Source organism: Melanostigma gelatinosum (assembly GCF_949748355.1).
Source record: "Melanostigma gelatinosum genome assembly, chromosome: 20".
NCBI classification, from domain to species: Eukaryota; Metazoa; Chordata; class Actinopteri; order Perciformes; family Zoarcidae; genus Melanostigma; species Melanostigma gelatinosum.
In genome coordinates this window covers 12,696,043-12,717,279 of record NC_136653.1, presented here as the reverse complement: position 1 = coordinate 12,717,279, position 21,237 = coordinate 12,696,043, and the positions used below count along the sequence as shown (strand labels likewise).

At 39.7% G+C, this 21,237-nt stretch overlaps 2 protein-coding genes across 2 annotated transcripts; both read right to left on the bottom strand.

Annotated features, from left to right (window-relative positions):
• Positions 1-339: 339 nt before the first annotated feature.
• On the bottom strand, positions 340-9,751 carry ube2wb (ubiquitin conjugating enzyme E2 Wb). Its single transcript, XM_079292523.1, has 6 exons — positions 9,728-9,751; positions 8,709-8,800; positions 5,350-5,452; positions 2,859-3,014; positions 2,702-2,777; positions 340-2,596 (listed from the first exon to the last, which is right to left on the bottom strand). Exons 1-6 carry the CDS (start codon positions 9,740-9,742, stop codon positions 2,583-2,585), a joined length of 456 nt encoding a protein of 151 aa, XP_079148649.1. The 5' UTR covers positions 9,743-9,751; the 3' UTR covers positions 340-2,582.
• A 1,731-nt stretch (positions 9,752-11,482) lies between these two features.
• Positions 11,483-14,136, bottom strand: eloca (elongin C paralog a). The gene is made up of 4 exons (XM_079291838.1): positions 14,050-14,136; positions 13,480-13,507; positions 13,143-13,286; positions 11,483-11,968 (listed from the first exon to the last, which is right to left on the bottom strand). Exons 2-4 carry the CDS (start codon positions 13,481-13,483, stop codon positions 11,778-11,780), a joined length of 339 nt encoding a protein of 112 aa, XP_079147964.1. The 5' UTR covers positions 13,484-13,507; positions 14,050-14,136; the 3' UTR covers positions 11,483-11,777.
• Positions 14,137-21,237: the final 7,101 nt, after the last annotated feature.

The following is a 21,237-nucleotide window of genomic DNA, read 5'->3' as shown; positions in this document are numbered from 1 at the left end:
TTACAGAAATGATATGCATGAAATGCCATATGTCATTTTACATGCTTGATGATGTGCATGACATTCTTAAAATTAGAAGTTGTTATGTGTTACAGTGCAGATTTCTTAATAGATTTGATTGTTTGACCATTACAGTGTGACTGAGCATCAGTTTTCCACGACACTGTCAAGTGTTATGACATTCTTGATGTGACGTCTGTGTCCTCGAACATATGTTTGGCAAACACAATGTGATTTTCTCCTTTGGCCGTAAACATCTTCATACCCACCGCTCCCTTTAGAGTGGAGCGATTCAGTTTTGAATTCATCGTAAAACCATGAAAGGCTTTGAGGCAGCAATCCAAGGTTGAATAAAAGTTCATCTTTTATTATTGATGATGAAAATGGACAGGCACCTTTTACATGGAGCTTGCACATCCCAAAACAAAAATTTCAAAAATAAATAACACACCCTCATTAGTGTTCAACACTCACAACAACCTGCAAGCCAAGAGTTCAAAGCACATTGAAAATAAAAAATAAAGCTAGGAAGAAAAATAAAAACATGTCACATCCAAAACCTTGTAACATTTTCACTCGCAGGTTTTTCAAATCTCCCTTGATCTACTGCCAACTGGGTGTTGGCAGTAAATGCCCCCTCCCCCACCACCACACACACACTCAAATGCTGTTGTGACTGCATCTACACAATAATTTTCTCAAGCACAGTGACAACAGACAAGACCTGCACAATGGAGCTAAAAAATAAAATAAAAAAAATCATTGGTTAAATAGATGTCTTTAAGTTATCGATATAGTTTTTGAGATAGCGGTGTGCCGTGGTAATCTCCTCTACAGTATAGAGTATCAGAACATTCACTCAAGTCCATTCAGGAAACTCAGCTCAACCCTGGAAAAAGTAAAAAAAAAAAAAAAATGCAATACAAACAACCCAAGATGGAAAATTCAAGTATCTCTGACTGAGTGGTGATAAACATTTCTTTAGGAATAGCGCGATTACAGTCTGAAATGACAAAAGAGCCGCACAGCCTCTGGATATCCATCACATAAACCATTACCTAAGTTATGGAAAGACAATGTCTGATGCCAATAAGAAAAAGTAGGGTTTAAAATCGCATGCATCCCCACAGTAAAACTACTCAACCTTTTTTTATTTTGTTTTATTTTTTAACCAACAGCAGTTTGTTGCCGACTGTACACATCCTAATTCGCGAAAGATGCAGACTAACCTCCAATGAAATAAAGCACTCCTATTATCATTCTGCTAGGAGGTAAATGCATCCTCTGCTGATTTCCTTCACCCAACTATTTAAAGACTGATATACAATAGTTTCAGACGTGTTATATACATTTGCAACATAACAGTCTTTTGGTGAAAATATAGTTAAAGTCAAAATATCTGATCGGTATGTTTTTAGAGGTCATCTCTTTATTGAAAAAAAGTACCTGAGCCAAAACTGAGCAGGGAGGGGAAATCGCAAAAGCCTCATCTTATTAATAAGGCTTCTATAAAGACTCTCCTTTTTCATCATTCATTACCATTCTGGAGATCTAATTAAATAACAAACACAAAAAAAATCTAAAATATACTGGCCCATGAAAAATAACCACTCCTTTTCAAAGTATCAGCTAGTTGAAAAGTACAAAAAAAAAACACATTTAAAATCAAATATTTTAGAAGATCAACACATGAAATTATAAATCCGTATCATACAAATAAAATTGGATCATGAGACAACGTTCTCCTACAGACATTCGTTAAACGGAAGAGAGGCCGCTGCACATCTTCAAGGCTGGACTCGTGAACACTACGCGAGTTCAGCCCAACTTTACGCTGTAGTGTACTCTTGAGATCTATCGTCACATCCGTCTGATTAATCTCTGCACCGACATATCGTCCAACGGCAGGAAGAGCTGCAACCAGGTCTCAAGTTGGAAGATGAAGAAGAAAGCGGTTTACTCTTTTATACAAGAGTGGTTACAAACTAAAAACCCTTTAACCGGATAAATAAGTGGAGGACTGCTTACAGTACAACTGAAGGTTGGGGGTTAACGTACTAAAAGGGCCTTCATGAGCTATACTTTCACAGTGCATATAATTTAATAAACAAACAGACGAAGCATTTCCTTGGGGTTACGATGGTCAGATCCCTTCACAGAAAACAAGCAGATTTGGATTTCTCTTTGTAGGCCCAAGCATGCATCCATCAGTTATTATTGCACAACACAAGGACCTTAAAATGCACCCACACAAACAAACAAAAAAGTAACAAGAATCTTAAAACAGGAATTATAATTATCTCACTACAAATCCACCTTGCTTGCTGCATCACTACCTTTTTGCCAATACACTATCCATCTTGGGTGCGTCTAAAATTATTTGCATTCTCTATATTACATTTTGACTAAAACATGCATCCAACTGCCAACGGGAGGGGGGGGGGGAATGCAGTCAAGAGCATCCAGTGCATGGTGTCCAATGTTCCAGTCAAAGGTCAGAGTTCAAAGACTGAATGATTAAAAAGTGCTTTACGTAGGTCAGTAAGACTTCTTCCATCTACGATTATTACAAAGTTTGTACATTAGCATGTATCATCTGTGAAGGCAAAAAAAAAAATATATATGATTTAAATCACGTCACCTTTACGAGCAATTACTTCCACAATGTGTCCCCCCCCCCCGTGAGGCGGAAAATACTCACCATGATACCACCATTTTGTCTTCTTTGGATTTTTGTTACACGTTCTTACATAAAAGGAGTTATCAGGCGGTCGTCTCTGCAGGAAAAACAAACTGGCATTTAGATGTATCGTTTAACGAGCATAATATCTACAGATTCATCATTACGGGTTGCCTACCTTTTCTTTGCAGCTGGACAACATGCTGATAATGCTAAGACAAACTGATTGCACTGAGAGGGCTGGCGACCAATCCTCCGTTAGAATAGATAGACAGATGTGACCGTTGCTATACACATGAGGGTGGACAGGTATATTCTCGCCTGTGAACATTACCTGCAACAGGACAACAAAGAAGAAATCAGAGGTTGTTAAGATTAATCATTGGATATGAGATTTAAAAAATATATAAGGCTATAAAGGTGGCGCCAATATATTTTTTACATTTACGCGTTTTGGTGGTCAAAGATACAACTTGGGGGAGCACAAAGTTGAGATTTGTCTCCATTAATGGCAGAAAATAATGAGGATTGCAGTATAAGCTCAGGCTTAGCCTTCGACATGAGGCTCTGGGATTAGGACAGAGGGGGTCGGTGATGGTGGGAGTCTCCCATTCTCCCAAACTAAGAGAGGAGAACATGTTTTTACAAAATAAAGAAGACATGTTCTATAAATACCCCGAGGGGAGAGATCAGCCAGCAGAAGGGTGCATGAGTCGTGGCTAAACAGGGAGATACAGGAAGTGTGAGGCGCCAGAGTAGAGAGAAGGGGGGAGGCGGAGTGGCCAAAGAGGGTAATGAAGGCTAACAATGGGTTGAGGCAGTCTGGCACCAGACAGGGGCCTCACAGGAGAGTGCATCACAGCACTGGAGGGGGGGCGGGGGGCGGGGGCGGGGGGGGATGAGTGTTACAGATAGGGGCATAAAGTAAAGCTGGCACTGTACTCAAAACATCACGATAACAGAAAGCTCCTCGCTTACGGAACGTTCAAATATTTACTGAAACATCAGATACACACAGAGCGCAGGAGGTCTGAGAATGAGCAGGCAGGTACTGCAGGCAATCTACCTGTTTTTTTGCAATAGAAAATATGTCGTAGAAATATTTACGGCAGATATAATTATATCGTTTGATAATACATATCGTCCAGCCGCAGCTACAAGCTGTTAAAGCAAAACGTTATCCGCTGAGTTCGAGTAGGAAAATGGTCAGTGTTTGTTTAAGCTCCTCACACAACCAGTAATACACTGTGGCAGTCAACACTGAAGATCCCGAGGGGCCCCGAGAGATCCAACAGAGGGCCACTTTGACAGCTTGTCCTTCCTATTTGACAGGATGCTGTCTTAAGTAGTTTATCTGATTCTCTTCTTATACTTTGGCGTTATTTAAAGAGAGACACACGACAACGGCAAAACATCGGCATGTCCACACATATGAAGAGACACCATCCCGTCTGTCAGCGACGGGGACACTCCGGTGTAGAAAACAAAGGATTTCTAAATCTGGTTAAAATGCTTGAGCCACGCTACGAAGTCCACTCACGCACCCACTTCAGTGTGAAGCTGTTCCAGGCGTTTATGAGAAGGAAAAGACTGTAGAGACTGCTTTCACCACGGCGGAGTGATTCTCCGGTGCTGTAGACACGCCCCCTCTGTGAGCGTCACACACACACACACCTGGTTCAGGTGCTGACAGAAGTATCAGAGTGAAGCTAGACAGGCCCAATAATATTCCAGTCACCACAGAAAGGTCGACCCTCTCCCCAGACAATGGAGATATTCTCATCTTTTTGAAAATAATGTCACAGTAATGGTAAACATTATTGTGTATTTGAATGGCATAACCTGACAGGAAGTAAACACAGACCCAAGTTGTTGCTGAGCAGTTCAGTTCAGTGTAAACGGTGGAAGCTAGCTCACTGGCTGTTTCTTTCTTTCAGTATTGATCAAAGGACGAGGGTATCAACATAACTCATGTTGCACTTAAACTTAACAGAATTCTTGAATGTATGATTTTTATTTATTTCATTTTGTTTCAAATTGGACATATTCAATATTTTTGTTTTCATGTAAGACTATAGCCCAAAGTTCTTTGCTTTAAGTGTTCTTGAAGTTCTTTAATTAATAAATGGAAAGCAAATATTTGTCTCCTCCCCTTTTCTTTGTTGATCCGAAAAATGATCCGAACCGTGACTCCTGAACCGTGATCCGAACCGAACCGTGAGGTTTGTGATCCGTGACACCCCTAGTTAGCACTAATTAGCAGGTATTGGAGTCTGCGCTCACCATACCTGGTTTGTTAGCTTAGCTTGTTGTACTAAGAACTCAGCTGTTCATGTTTACCTGTAAGTAGATTACAAACAAGCCTGTTTTTTCGCTAGCCAAAATTAGCATCCCAGTTAACATGAATTACAGAGGCACATTTTGAACCAAACTAGCTTTTTAGCGCAAGCGTTGGCTGCCAACTTAGCATATCTTATGCTAATGTTGCACGGTGGTCTACGGTCCACATCCAGCTAAGCAGCTTGTGCATCATGGTTGAAGCAGAAGGAACTTTCTGGAGGCTTGAGACGAGACGGTAAATGGACCGCACTTACATGAGCCAGACAAAGAGCCTCACTTATACCCACAAACAAACATACACCGATGGCTGCAGAGCAACTCGTGCTTACCTGAGGTGAATCAAATGGATATCGACTACTAAATTTGAAAAGCAGCTGAAATTTCTCTCCTTCATACAGCGTGCCAGATGCTCCCTCCATGTCTACAATCCACCTAAAAGAAAAGGCACAATATTAAAACTTTTTAAACATCCCACTCAAACAAAAAGGAGTCGAAAACATATACTGATGATCACCAAACTCATAACAAAAATACCTGTAGTGTCCAAAAAAACAAAAAGGACGATGTCATTTGGTTTATAACTCAGATTGAAACAGTTTAAGCTATTAAACTGTTCATGACCTCATAGAGCGGCTCTGTTCTGAGTCCAAACCCCAAAGGATAGATTCCTTTCTGAGCCACTGGTATACCCTCAAAATGTGGATTTCTAAAAGGTTTTCATTTACACTCAGTTTTTTATACTCTGACATTTAAATAACCAAAGCATCCAGCAGTGTGAAAAGACTGACTGAGATGGGCCAGTGATTTTCCACTGTTGCTTCACCTTTATACAACTTTAAGGCTGTTTCAAAACATGTCTAAGATAATGGAGCGAGTAACACTTGAATTCCTCCTGTCAAGCCATGATATCAGGTCAACACTTCCTTGAACAACAAACTTTTACTATGCTTTAGGAGGAAATGGGTTTAGGCAATGCAGGTTTGTGAGATGGCAATGTTGGTTCGTCTGACCCGATCTAATGGGAGTGCGTATAAATAGCACACCATTTATGTCCTGAGAAGGCATTTTAGGCTTTTTTTGGTCATTTATTCACCATTTCACACGTGTCACTTAACGCCACAAAGTTTCGAGAAGATGTCCAGTTATGTTCAGGCAACAAAACAACACTAACGGCCACAGTTCGGTTTAGAAAAAACATCATCGTAGGGCTTAAAATAATTTCCCTCCAACATCCGGTCAAAATTTCAGTTTGACCGGATGTTAGAATTTTGTTGATGATCAAATACCTACAAAATGAATGGCATTCCCACTTTACCAAAAAGGACGGACAAATATTCCTTCTTTAGGTCCAAACTATTCAAATATATATTTTGGGGCATTTTGAGCTGAACTTTTGTCGGACACCCTGTTCCTATTTATTTTGCCGCTCGCTTTGAAAGCGCCACAATGGACGAGGAACCGCTGATTGGTGGAGTTGAAATGATCTCTACAATACAAAAACCTAAATAAGGTGACATTGTGTTACTGCGGTCATGCAGTGCATTCAGTGTGCACAAGGCAGACAGCTGCTGCTGCTGCTGCTGCTTTTTTCTCCACAATATAATATATTAATTTTCATATTTGAGTATCTATTTTCTTTTAACATTCAAATTTAGAATATTGTTGACAGTCCTGTGTTAGTATACTTCTTTAAGATGGCGAGTATGGCGAAGGCCTCACAGACTGGCATGCTCTTTACGAATGATTAATAACATGCTGTCTGTTATGTCTCGTAACTCTAGAGTCGAGCCGTTGGAAACGCATACAGGATGACTCGCATGGATCACATCTCATTATCTATAGAAAAGGCTCATACAAAATGTGAGTATGTGTGTAATCAAAAGCTTTTAGTCTGCCTCATTCAAGTGACATTCAATCTTCAGCTGGGTTACGACAGCGGTTCAGTAATAACGTGATACTCTATTGATCTAGTGGACACAATCCATTTTCGCCTATGTGGCCTGGCTACAGGACTGTGCTGACTGAGCTGGGAGGGATTCAATGACTTGCTCGGCATGGAAGACGATCGCAAACACAGGGGCTTGATCCTGAGTCTTTGGGATGAAGGGCAGTCTACCTGCTAAATATACCTCTATGGCTATAATACAGACACTTCGCTGGCAAAACGGCAAACATTTAAGTCCAGTCCAGATCATTAATTGGGATCGCTTGAGCATAAGAGAAGGAAATGGATCACTCGACGGCAGCATCACAATCTCTGGCCTAATTTCTTTCCAAATAGGTCAACGAAGAGACTTGTGGTTGTTGTTCGGGTTTACAGCCTCGTCTCTGTCAGTTCTAGCCTCAAGCACATAATCATTCACGCCTACATATGAGGTTAGCCCCGTTTAAGAGAAAAATGATCAGAGCGTCTGAAAATAGGCTCCATTTTTCCTCAGGAAGTAAAGAGGGAGGCGGCATCATTATACATGATGCAGAGTCACACCTGATGCAACACACACTGATCACAGGCAGTGACTCCAAGGACATTATGCTGCCCATTTCCTGGTGATCAGGTGAGGAACAAAGTACACATAAAAGAGAATTCTCAGTGCTTTAAAGCAGTAGTTTGCTTGTTTGCAATGGCCGCTGACTCATTTCTGCAACTGCACTATCACACAGTCAACTGAAAGACATTGTAATCTAATGAGCAGCACGAAGAGACAAATTCTACTATAAACAAAAGCTATAAAACTAAAAACATGCAGTCACCTTATCACTGTCACACACACACACACACACAGCATCGTCACTAGTGGGGTTTTTTTCCCCCCATGTCTGTTTATAAAAAGGATACGGTTAACTTGAATGTCAAGCAGGAACAGACTATTTGTATCTTACTCCTCTAGGACAGGCTGGATAAAAACATGTAAATCCATACGACTGTCAGTCAGTCGCGATGACAAATACAAAGCCAGGCCAAACAAACCTTTAACATAGCTGAAGACAAAAGGGCACACCCATACATATAATCTCACTCCTGTGACACAATGAACAAGGGAAGCTAGTGGAACTGGTTCGTAGACTTGTCAGTCATACAAATCAAAACACGTTCATAGTTTGCGATTGCTATGTAAGGAGGTAGATGCCATTGTAAAGGAGCTTTCATTGTTACATAACTAACCACAAGCACTGTAGCATGTATTCTATGTATGGCTAGAAATTTGTCTTAAATCCATTACTACAACTCAGTTCATCATTCCGTCCTGCTTCGAAGACACGGTGTCATTTATAATAACATAATCGTGGGCTTTTAAGGGAACACCTAGACACCCAGACAGGAAGGTCAGCTAAGCAGCCTGTTTCTTGCTACGCTAGCCCAACTCCTGCATGCCAACCGTTACATATTTTATAAGGATGAATAATAAGTGACAGCCTGCATTAGAAACACTCTACCGAGGGGCAGAGCTGCCAGTCACCGGAATGACCCCGATTCTTCCTCACCACCGGTCACAGCTTTGCCTCTTAATACCTCCTGCCACTGTTTTTTTGCAAAAGTTACCTTTTGATCAAACGTGACATTCTACAAAGCCACGTTGGATTGGTGTTCATTTATAGATGGAAAACATATTCAATGGCCCCCAAAAACCGCTGCCACATAGAAACTAACTAATCGTGCGACATAAAATAAATAAAAATAAACACTTACTGTGTAATGGTGTTCTGTACACTTTTTTCGTTGAGCTTCATTCCAGGGGGTGGATCATTTTGCATGGCTAATAATTCCTTTTGCAGCCTTTTCTGTTGGGAGACAATGAGTTTGGGTTTTGTACCACACCCACTTCAATGTTGGCATCACAACAATAAACAAAACATTATAATAATATAAAAATGGCAAAAAAAAGAGGGGGAAAGGCGTATAAAAAAATAGTTTTCCTTTATTTTACGAAGAGATTAAGAACCAAGACAACGTGGAATATGTTTGGGTGATTAATTCTCGATATATATATATATATATAAATAAATAAATAAAAAAGTGTAAATGTAAGTAAACGTCAACACGAAAACAAAACTCCACCCCGACAGATATGATGACTCGTTTACCGTGTACATAAGCCAAACTATGTGTTACACAAACGTTACACAACAGCAACAAACCCGGGCCATCAGTAGATTGATTTACAAAATTTGATTTACAAAATTTGATTGATGTTTTTTTCTTTTAAAGATAAGGCAAATGTCACCACATCTATCTCCAGATAGGAATGCATCTATTCAGTTCGAGAGGAAACTAGAACTGGTCAATCTGCTGCGTACTGTCTCGTTAGCTAGCTAACGTCAACGTCAGCCAAATAGCAACTAGCACTCGGTTAAAAATATCAGAACCAGTTTAAACTCATAACATCACATTCCTTGGATCATCTTCTATGTGTTGCTGCGATACAAACGCGTCGCCAGTCATCGGTGTATTTTCAGGAAGCTGGCTTCTGGCCTTGACTCGGTGCTGGTGATGATGATGCTACCTAGCTAGCTTAGTTGTATTGCTAGCAAACACTAAGCGCTAAACCGGAACAGTTTAGTGTAAATCTCATCGCTTTGTACTTTAACATCATCACTACTTCGAACACATACACGTGCGTGAGTTAAATGATTAATAAACTACAAGGAAATACCGGTCTGAAGGTCAGGTAAATTATAAATATGCGATCGCTGCCAATGTATTCCTACCTGCATCGACGCCATGATGGAAACCCCCCCACACCCCTGCTCCAGCGCAGAAGGACTGTACGTCAGGCTGTCACGTGACATAAGTTGTTTTGACAGAGGCAAACACAACTCACCGATGTGCACCGTCAGGTCACCTCTGACTCATTCTGTCGTTCACCGACTAATACACGGGGCTTTTGAAGAAGAATTTCATACCATTGATAAATAAGTGTGGTGTTAAAATTCACCGAGGTTACGTGAGTCAATAACCTCTGCTCAACGTGGGATGACCTGCCTGACATCCCTGATACCAAATATCGTTATCATGGTTGTCTTTTAGTTATCACAACCATGAAAATTATGTATTAAAGTAAGATATTAAAAATACACATTCCGATTTGTCATGTTATCATGCAGTTGAATATCCATATTAAATCACTCTACAGATGGATTATGCCTTTTATCATAGCATCTCCTTTTACATTTTGAGATTAATGAATATCTTATTTTCCCTTTTAGGCAATAAAGGACTACATCAATGTGTCTGTGTCCGCATAATGCATTGCAATGTATTCAACTGAACTGTAATTTGAGTAAACCTAATGTTTCTGCAAAAAAACAACTCAGTAGCCAATGTCGACTGAGATGTGCTATGAGCTCCCACTGGATATGGTTTTCCCTAGGAGCGAGTAAATAAGCCAGATACTAGGGTAAAAGACACTCATTATCAGCAATGACATTACGATATATCATGCAGTAACACGTAACCACATTGAAAATTTGCTGATGTTTGCTTAAGGACATGTGTATGTTTGCAGCAATATCTATTCTGAATCACAGGATCATTTCCATCAACTTGCATGTGTCAATCTTATTTGATTGATCATGTCGCAATTTTTTTCACTTTCTCTCATGTAAATCAGAAAAGCACACACCTGAAATAGTATGTGTCCATAGCTTTCTGTAACATGTCCCATTTACCCCCTAAACAGCCAATCAGAGAAATCTAAGCATGTACTGTAGCATCACTCCTTATTAGCATACAGTATCAGCATTGACTGGTCATTGTTTGGTATGTGATCACTTTAAACAACGCTAGCTGTCCTGCCTTATTAGACATGCAATAATAATCATAACACGTTTCTCAGTAACCGCAAGTGTACAACCGTATTGGATTACACTCCGTCTCCAATTGAGTTCATAATCTACTTTACAAATCCATCTATCCTCCCAAACCCAGAGATGTTCGCAAATCACTTTTTGAAATCAAGTGTCAAGTCCCTGTGTGACCATAAAATTATATGTTTCTGAGATTATCGACTGTTTCCCAAAATCTATTTCCATCCAACATTTGGAAGAACATGTTCTAATTACTTACAAGTATAAGCCATCATATTTGATGGCGTAACATCCTTTTAAAAAAGGATACAGTGTACGATGAAACACATTAAGTTAATATAAAGTAATATATTAAAAAAAACTCTTTATTGTCCTAACAGATAATTATTCTACTCAATATCCATCTCAAGCTGGTGAGCATACAGAACATTTCCTCTGTTATGTCTAACCCCTAGTGTGCAACACATAATTATGTATTTCAGTGTTAAAAATATGCCTGCTGTCCTTTGTGGTCTTTCAAACATTTTGTATTGTTTTACTTGAGCTAGACCAAAATACACAACTAAAGTATGATGCCGTTTTTTGATACAAGGGTATTTAAAGTCAGCGGTACGTCATATGGAACATGCATTTTGAGGTAGCAATTTACAAATAAACTGTGCTCACCAAACTGGTCTTTATTAATCTGGAGAGGTGAGGGAACATTTATGGGGTGGGGGCATATTTATCACATTCTGTGGAAAGTAATGCAGCCTGCCATATCCATGTATTACATTAAAATGAATCCTTTAATACGAATACAATTATGACAGAACGCCAGGTGCAAAAAGAAGTATAACATGGTGACATACATACTTATATTCAGGTTTCATATAAGTAAATGGCAAAACAATTTAAATATTCAAAAAAAAAATCTAAAAATGTTTTAACCTTCAACGTTGTTTCTGTAACTTTAACAATCCAAAAAGTTTGCAGCCATGAGCAGTTCCAGTGCGATCTCCGGAGCGATGGGGAATTCAGGTATTTCTGTAGAGCTGTTGGTGTAACGGACCTTGTAGGTGAAGTACATGCAGACCTTGGACAGGACGTGAGAGGGAATCTCCCTGAAGTTCACTTCGTTGGTTTCATTTTCAGCAAACTGTCCTGTAGATGGAGGATGACAGTAGGCGTCATGAGCCAGAAACAATGAATTTAAGACACACAACTCTGAATTTATGCAATGTCAGAAATACAACTACGAGTATCCTATCCTGGATAAAGTTATCAAACTGTATATATGCAAAATGCTACCCACGAGCATAAAAAAGGCACTAAACATTTACGGTACTAGGAGGTATCAAAACCACTGTATGGAGGGAGCATAGTGCCACCAACTGGACACGACTCTACACTTTGATCCCAGCATGTGATAAGAGTATATTGTTAATGGAAACTAGGCTGACAAATGAGTAACAATGTTTTTTATAAAAGTAAAACCCTGTTCATAACAAGTTTAACAAGGGGAGATGAGGTTATCAAAGTATTCAAAGAGGATCAACTATGATTTATATTTGGTCCAAAGTGGAAAAGTGAGTATTTTTTTTTCAGACTGCGCATGCCTGAATCAGTAAAGATTCCAGTATATTTGAGCTACTTTTAAATGCAAAGTAAAAATAATCCCAGGTTCCCCAACTCTACAGGACAGTTTCTTAAAACAGTACTGCCTCAAAATATCCAAGCAACTGTTTTTTGTTCAACCGTACCCTCACAGCTGTAAAGCAGCACTAACTACCAAAAAGCCTAATGCGCTGACACTACTTTCCTAATTTATTGTACAGTCTCTCATTAGGCTCTTGGAAGAGCAAACCATGTCTGACTGCCAACATTTAGTAAATCTTAGATGCAAGCTACTTCTTCCCAGAAATATCACTCACAATATACATCGTGATGGTAAAGCATAGACTGTCATGTGGAGTAAGCAATTCCAAAAAATATCTTCCATGTCAGGCAAATTCTACCTGGGCAAAATGTATTATTTAAATCTAATCTCCATTTAAAACAGGTTAAAGAGAATGACAGGAATCCAGCAGTCTGGATAGAAAACACTGAGCTTATCCCCTACTTATTTCTGACAGCTCCCAAAAATGTGTCACATTGCTTGATCATAAATTTGTATTCCAACTGGACTTCTTCTCAGAGTACCACTGAATGTGCTGATGATTCTGTTATGAATGGGTTATTATTAGTCTACAAGATCTTTTAGTTAAAAAAAGTCTGTATGCTAATTATAACAGAAGAAAATACAGCTTTACTTTCACCAATTTGCACAAATCCTCACCTGGTCCGCTTAACATGGCTTTGATAGTCCCAGATGTCAAAGCATGTTCTCTTTTCACAATAAATTCATGGCCATCTGAAGAGATCAGCTTCACATACATGGCATCTGGCCCTTCACAGCCACCGTAGGTTCTCTCTTCACCGTCTGTGAAGCAACACACACTGATAATCTCAAACAGGTGGAAGCCAAGTGCTGCAGTACCACACACACACATTTTACCAACTGTAGTAACAGTAGTGATACTCTCATGACAACCAACGTGTAATGAATTGGAAAACATTATACATTTCTGGGAAGGTACAGGATAATATACAGCCTAGGTCAGTTCATTACTTACCCATTCTGTTTTGTAATTTCTGTTAACCCTGAAAGGAAACATGGACAAATAAGATACAAAACATCACTCGTATGAACGACTCTTAATTAGGACACCAAGACCACCGCATACACAATCTAAAGTAAACTTACGCTGGACACTGGCTGTAATGCCGTTATGTAGAATAATCACTCCTAAATTACTGTTTTCGCTTGCTAACGTTTGGCCTTGGTTTTTTGTGAATTTCTGACAATCCTAACGTAACGCTGAGACGGCTCAAACAAATAGTTGAAGCTGACGTTATAAGTAATGTACCACAATCTAACGTAGAGATAGTTTAAATAAATCGCAATAAGTGACGTACAGTTGTAAAATGTCTCATCTAAAATTGGATTAGTGGTCATTTCTTTCTCTTCTTTAGGTGACTCCGCAGCCGATAGTGTTAGCCAGCAAGCTAACGCCTTGCCAAACGAAGGACAACGTTATAATTTATTTCATCGACTATTTAGTTCAAAATGAATATCGGAAAACAGTCCGAAACACGGCAACACAAAAAGAGCATGCAATGACAGACAAAACACTGTTTCTTACCACTTTGTTGTAGAATGTGGAGTGACGGACTGCGTTTCGGTTTCAGCTAATGTTAGCCACCAGGCTGTTACCCGGAACTAGTTTGTGTGAACACTCGTCCGCGATAAATGTCTTCCGTAGAACAGATTTTCGGGAGAAGTGGACCCATGTCGTCTAAATCCTGCCCAACGCAAAAATGTCCATTTCAAAATTAAAATGGAGTTACATTTTTTTTAGCTGAGACCCTTCTTACATTTTCCTAAGAGAAAAACGTTTTGATACAATTATAACTAATCGCAAAAAGCGCAAGTGATAGAATAATGTGCAAAGCAGAGGCTATTTCTGGATAATGATTATTTACACGTCCACCGCCCAATATAAGTCACTGTCACTAGATAATAGATTTAGATAAGAGAGGGGAAATAAGATTATACATTTTAAATTTTAATGAAGAGCAGAAATGACTTGTCATCCATGAAAAGTTGAGATTGTCCTGTGAAGCCTAAGGGGGGCGCCTGTGTGTCAGGTTACCCTCCCTGACTGTCTCCATGGGATGCAGATAGGGGAGAGCAGGTGCTGATTGGACATGACAGAGATATTTTACAGGCCCATTAATCTGGATTTAAGAAAGAATGAGAGAGGGAGAGAAAGAGATAGAGACGGCATGCACTCTGCACTTTTTGTACTTTCTAAAGTCCAGTGAGTAGAAATTAATCAATTCACCATATTGTGCATTATTTTGATTACAAATGTAAAAATATTCAACTCTTTGAATAGTATTATAAACTTACAGGGCCGCCCAAAAGGCACACATTTTCAAAACTAAATTATAAAGTTTGTTGTTTGTATCAACAGACAACCATTACAGTTTATAAAGTCTGTACATTGTGTCTGCAATAGATCAGAGACAGATGGGCACATACTGTAGGCACGATCAGATTCAGAGTGACTTTGACCTAATCCTGCCTGGAGTTCTGCTCATGGGGGAAAAGTAATGACTGTTGAAATCAGAGACTTCTATATGGACGGAGAGTTATCTGAGCTGTGACACGAAGAGCAGACCAGCACAGTTAATACTCCTCATGGAAGACGGTAAGGAATTCCTTATACTGCTGCTCATTTACACACAGATTTTAAGGTTCTACTTCAACTGGTGGGATAACGGAGACATTTTATTCCCAGACTTGTTTAATTGACTGTGCTCATTGCTACAACAGATGTCAATGGTGACTTCTGCAGAGGTGACACCTGACCTGGTATTTGTCTTACAGTAATACCAGGCTTAGCTATGCTGTCGGTTTGTGTTCCAGAAAGTTCCAGTATCCTCCCGCCTGTTGACTGCCAGTGTTGCCTGTTGACTCTCTCACACACACACACACACACACACACACACACACACACACACACACACACACACACACACACACACACACACACCACACACACACACACACACAACCAAAAACAATCACTGACCTTCCAGTCCCCCATTACACCATTAGTGCTTATGATCAGAGCTTGCGGGTGGCGGCAGGCTCTTTGATACAACTCACCCCGCTGCAGCTGCTCTCAGCTCTATTTTGGGGAGGCTGCTGTGGGTCCTTAGAACAGGGCTTCCTTACACACACACACCCATACACACACAATACATGCAAACGATCTTGTCACACCAAGGGATATCATCCATCCCTTTAACACATCAACCGTATACTCTCTCAGATCACGCTCTCTTGCACACACCCAGGCAATTCTGAAATGGTGGGATGCAGTTAACTTGCTAGAAAACGCACTTGTCCATCTTTATGCTTGTTAGTGTAATTACCTGTTGAAGTTTGTTTGACATCGTAGAACAGGGGTCTCAAACTCATTTTCACTCCGGGCCACATCAGCATCATGGTCGCCCGCAAAGGGCCGGTTGTAAATGTAACTACTCGTAACATATTGTTAAATAACTCTCTGCATTCACAGTTTAAAGTCGTCTTCAATGTGCTCACAATACATTTCCATGTTAAATGTACAGTAAGCCAAAGAGCTGCTTCTATGACTGTGTTTAAGTATCTCATAATTTTGACTTTCTATTTCATAATTTTGACTGTCAATCTCATAATTTTGACTTTCTATCTCAGAATTATGACTTTCTATCATAGTTATGACTTTCTATTGAATAACTTCGACTTTCTATCTCATAATTTCGACTATGGGGATATTTTTATTATTATTAGTCTGACTTAAAAAAAAAAGAAAAGAAAAAAACTTTTTTTAAAACTTGTTATTTTTTTTGCTGGCGGATTCGCGGGCCACATAACATGAGGTAGCGGGCCCCTGTCGTAGACAGTCAAAGGGTCACATTCAGCATGGCTTTCATTCTTCTTGGCTTTGGAATGTGCAGATACATTGATGTTGACTTGGTTTATATGTGTTTTAAACATTTCTCCCATCATTAAAGATAGAACGTTATGTAAAGGTGGGTATGGTACGGTAGATAAGTAGACTTGGCCTTATTTTGACTTCCTCATGTTCCACTTCTTTTTACCACCAGTTTCAATATGACTTGGTCAAATGTCAATGCACAGGATCATTTATGAACAGAACAATAGCTTAGTTGAAGAGGCCCTGAATGAAACCAGGTCAGAATTTTAGTCATTGTAGGGGAAAGATGGTAGGAGGAATGTCTTTGGGCATATCTTTTCTGAAAAGAGGGAAAGGCCTGTCACAATGAATTGGAGGGTACAGTCCCTTTGGCCTGCAGCGAGTCACAGTGCCCTGGCAATCCTCGTGTTGCTCCGAATCTCAAGAACCTTTGCAAAGGAGGATCATCATCAGCAACCCATGGCACATCAGAAACAATTATATCTCACTGGATGAAAGGTAAAATGACGACATGTGCAATGTAATTAAGAATATGGATTCATTTAAAAGAGCTCTGTTTCTATTTTTGTAAAATGGAATTCGGTTCATTCTTCACGAAGACAATCAGCTGTAGTTATATTGTGTCACAATGTGAAAAAAACAAACACATTAGACTCTTTATTGGCTTTATTGCGTGATTTCAGGTTCAGACATACTGAAGGCGCATCAGCTCCTGTTGCTATTACAACACCACGTACACAGTAATATCATGACACACGTCGGTCCTGTGGGATTCCTGGATGGACATAACATCTGGCAAATTATTAAATCATTCAACAATGCAGGGTTAGCGTTATGAATGTTATTACAAACTGACTGTTACAAAAGGGCTCACACAAAGACAGCTCAACAAAAAAGTGATACCCTTATGTACCCAAACACAGTGGTTGAGTCTCTCTATCAAGGGTTTCTTGGACAAATAGATGTGCTATTGAGGCTAATGCACCGTGTTGTTTGTTTGAACTATGATGACTCACCCTACGGACCCCTATGATAAAAACCCTCACCACAGCTCACACGTCGTTAGATAAACAGGACATGACAAGTCTTATACTGTATCAAAAATGGCATGTGGGATCATTAGCGTACGACAAAAAAAGAAAGTACTGCATGTCTACTTTGTAATTGTTTACTTTAGATGACAGAGTGATAGCTTTATGGTTTTATGACAGATGAAGTGATGCTAAGCTAAGCTAGCTATGCAAGGCACGGAAAGGGGATCTGCTTAATACTGATGTCTGCAGTTTTTAAAAACACACCGGGCACCGATATCCCCTCACTGCTTACAAGTCTCAATCCAATTTTAGAAGCACAAGCAAGTTGCGTTGTTAGTCAGAAGATGACGGCTCGGTCTCAGAAGGGGGGAGTTAAATATACACATGAGAAAATCTTGCTTTCATCTTAGTGGGTATATTCCAGACTTGTCTGTCCAAGCCAATCCTTACAGACACAGATATATATATACACCTTTATATCATGTTATTACAATTATTCATGATGAAAGATTACACTCCATAACAAATGTTACAGTGCGTTGAAGAGCATTTGGTAACTGTTTATTCACATGTACAAATTATTTACTGTGGTCTAAAACTGATGAAGACAATTCATTATGATTGGAACTATGTGATATTATATTTTATAGCACTCATAACCTCCAGTTATGGAGGAGTTAAGAATAAGTCATAGTTGTTGACAAATATTAAAGACTATAAATTGCCATTCATCTACTTATAACTACATTTTTATGTGTTCCGAACACCTTTCTTTGTTGTTAATCTTGCTTTAAAATGCCAAAAATAAAAACATTTTAATATTTCTGGCTCTAGGTTGTTACTTTTTAAGAGATTGTCATCTCTTGAATGTTTCATCATCAATATCTAAAAATCATTGGTAACAAATTCAGAGGTTTCAAAATCAGGTTAATACTGTGTCCCTGGTCCGGATCGTAGTCACTGGAATTAGTTATAAGGCTTCTAAGGTAGGACATGCTTATAAGGTTTGGGTTTATATTCGTCCAGGACTGCTTGTGCTACCAAAATCTTGTCCAGCAGGCTGTGCCATATCAGAATAGTAACAGAGATATTGTATACTATTACTGACAAGTTAGGCTTCACATGGAGGTTGTAAGTACCAGGATTACAGTCTTCTGAGTATTCCTTAAGGCAAAATGTCTATGATACTATAATTGTCTGTTGCAATGACACCTGCTATTGTAATCTGTGGGACAATGGAAACAAACAGCAATATGAGTGAGTTAGGATCTTGAACAGCTCAATCATCTCCAACATTTACACGATGTAACAGTTTGAGACGAGAGAGCGCTGCAGATTTTGCACGGTCTGCCTGGCGTCAGGGCAGAGGGCACAGCAAGTGCAAGACATGGCGTTGCTGATCTCCAGGCAGGTGCCATGGCTGGTGTAACACTACACTAATCCAAGGCCGATCAGCAGTGGAAACAGTACAATCTCACCCGAGACACACACTGGGGCACCTGCCTGCGCCTGCACCGCTAATGCGAGACCCCGACGAAGGCTTTGATTTTGCGCCATACTCTCCCCCCCCCCCCCCGGATCTCATTACGAGAAGGTCATCATGAGGCCATCGTTGCTGGGAGGCTAAGCACAGATGAGACGATGAACTTCGGCGACACATAGACGTGAACGAGTGGAGATCCTTGCGTCCATCAATTCCAATCCATCTGTTAATTCATGTCAGTGTAATACATTACCTTCCATTGATGTTTGTTGTAGAATATATGGGGTGCTGGAGAGTTTGTATGTCATTCAGCAATCAAAAATATGAGAAATACGCAACATGTAGTTTAACAAGGCATAACATCTTTATTGTTATACACATAACTTCATCTCCAAAGACTTTGCACAAATCAGTGGGGTAACATGAACCTTGAGATATCAAAAGTCTCGAGCAGTTCCTCGTCATATCCTAAAATACTCAAACAAGTACATCTGCCTTTTACATCCCCAAATGGTACATACAGTACAACCAATTAGAAATACAGTTGTTTTTTTTTCCACTGTCAAACATTATCATGTGCATTACATTACCAATTACAAACAAGTTATATTCATTGTCAAAATACAGGTGTGCAAATTGTTAGAAAAATACCAACTCATACCAGATTCTGGATTGTGCTCTGTAAAAATCCTTACAAATCGTATATAATAATCTATATATAAATGACTCCAACATGCAATGTTGCATTTCAAAAACTATCCCATAAACAGGCTGCTCTGTTAAACCCTCGGAGAACTCCAGTCTTCACCGTGCTCGTGTGAAGACAGTTAAAACAAGAAAAGAGGGTGTAGCAAAGACAGGGTGAACAAATCGTTATTTAATACATCACATTTGTAATAGAACAATGTTTTTCCTTTTTTAATAATATAGTGTCTTGATCTGCTTTCATTGCCTATTCCACAATTTGGATATATTCTGATAGTTAGTTATGTGGACAGTTTGCAAACATCTCACAGACCGAAGCATTCTCAAAATGCAATGTGCTGCTCATTGTACAACAGACAGTCAAGTTAAACTTCCAAACTGAATTGCCGCAAAGAAAACCGAGACATAGTAAAGCCCTTTTTATGATGACCAATGCTCACAAACACTTTGAATAAATAATTAACCTTGGTAGTGATGACAGTGCATGTCAACCATATAAATAACCACTTTTAAAATCAAAAGAAACTCATGCCATACCTGCAACCAAGACTACGGACAGCTACGATGAGGCAAGTCAAAAGCATGATTCAGGTGATGACAACAGTCAAAGTATCCCCCCTACAAGACAAAGTTAAGACAAGGATGGCATCTCCCAACCCCCCCACCCCCCTCCCACTCCTCATCTTTTTCTGAGGTAAACAGTAGTACTGTTAAAGACTTATAAAGGCATCTCTCAGTCTCCCTGGTGCCACATTTACCATGGCCTCAACCTGAATGAATTCAACTTCCACTTGTCCACAAGACTGTCTTGATCCAGTCTCACGAGCACGCACGCACTGCTGGGCCTACAGAAGCAGCTGCGTGAACCGCCTCTTTGCATTTTTAGTGGTCTGCTGAAACATTGAAAGCAAAGAATAGAAAGAAGGAATTCAAGCGAAAGGGTTCATTGACATGTGCAACGAAACAGTTTTCCTTCTGATTTAATAAATAACATAAGACATTTGGAGCTCGGTAGCTTTTAAAGTGTGAATCTCCTTCATAAATACAATGCTGGCTGATAAGCAACACCCTCCCTCAAAACCAGTCTCTTATAATTTTGAGAGTCTGTCAAAATATATGGAACATAGGATTTCTGTAATGGTACACCCCCCCCCCCCCGCCCCCCTTTTTGGCAAAATATACTATAAGCTTTTCTTTGAAAAAAACCCCAAAACATATTGCACTTTCATTAACATGAATGTGTAATGTCAAATTACAACTCAATTATTAGAAATGAGTAAAATGTCAAAATAAAAAGGGAAAATAAATGTATTCACTCATTTTGAGAGGAGAAGAAATTTCCTTTTCAACTACGAGACTGCAGGTAACCGACATTCAGAGAACATTGAACAAAAAAACAAACAGAAAACAAACAAAAAAAACGAAACGTTAAAACTGTACCATGCACGGGGAGTGTTTCAAAGCAGTGTATCCTGGGTTACTCGAGGAAAATGGGGTGATGATTGGGCGAACAGAGTAAGACTGGCTCGTGACCGTGCCAGCACTGACTGCTGGCAACGGCCGTGCCCAGTTTTCCTGTTGCAAGAGTGGCGTGAACCCCCCCAAAAAAAACGCTCC

Excerpts from the sequence above, each read along its gene's own strand:
- ube2wb (XM_079292523.1), bottom strand. Across the intron at positions 3,015-5,349 it reads ATCCATTTGATTCACCTCAG|GTAATGTTCACAGGCGAGAA; the intron begins GTAAGCACGAGT and ends GTCCTGTTGCAG. Across the intron at positions 2,778-2,858 it reads TGTCCAGCTGCAAAGAAAAG|AGACGACCGCCTGATAACTC; the intron begins GTAGGCAACCCG and ends TTTTTCCTGCAG.
- eloca (XM_079291838.1), bottom strand. Across the intron at positions 11,969-13,142 it reads AGCCATGTTAAGCGGACCAG|GACAGTTTGCTGAAAATGAA; the intron begins GTGAGGATTTGT and ends CTCCATCTACAG.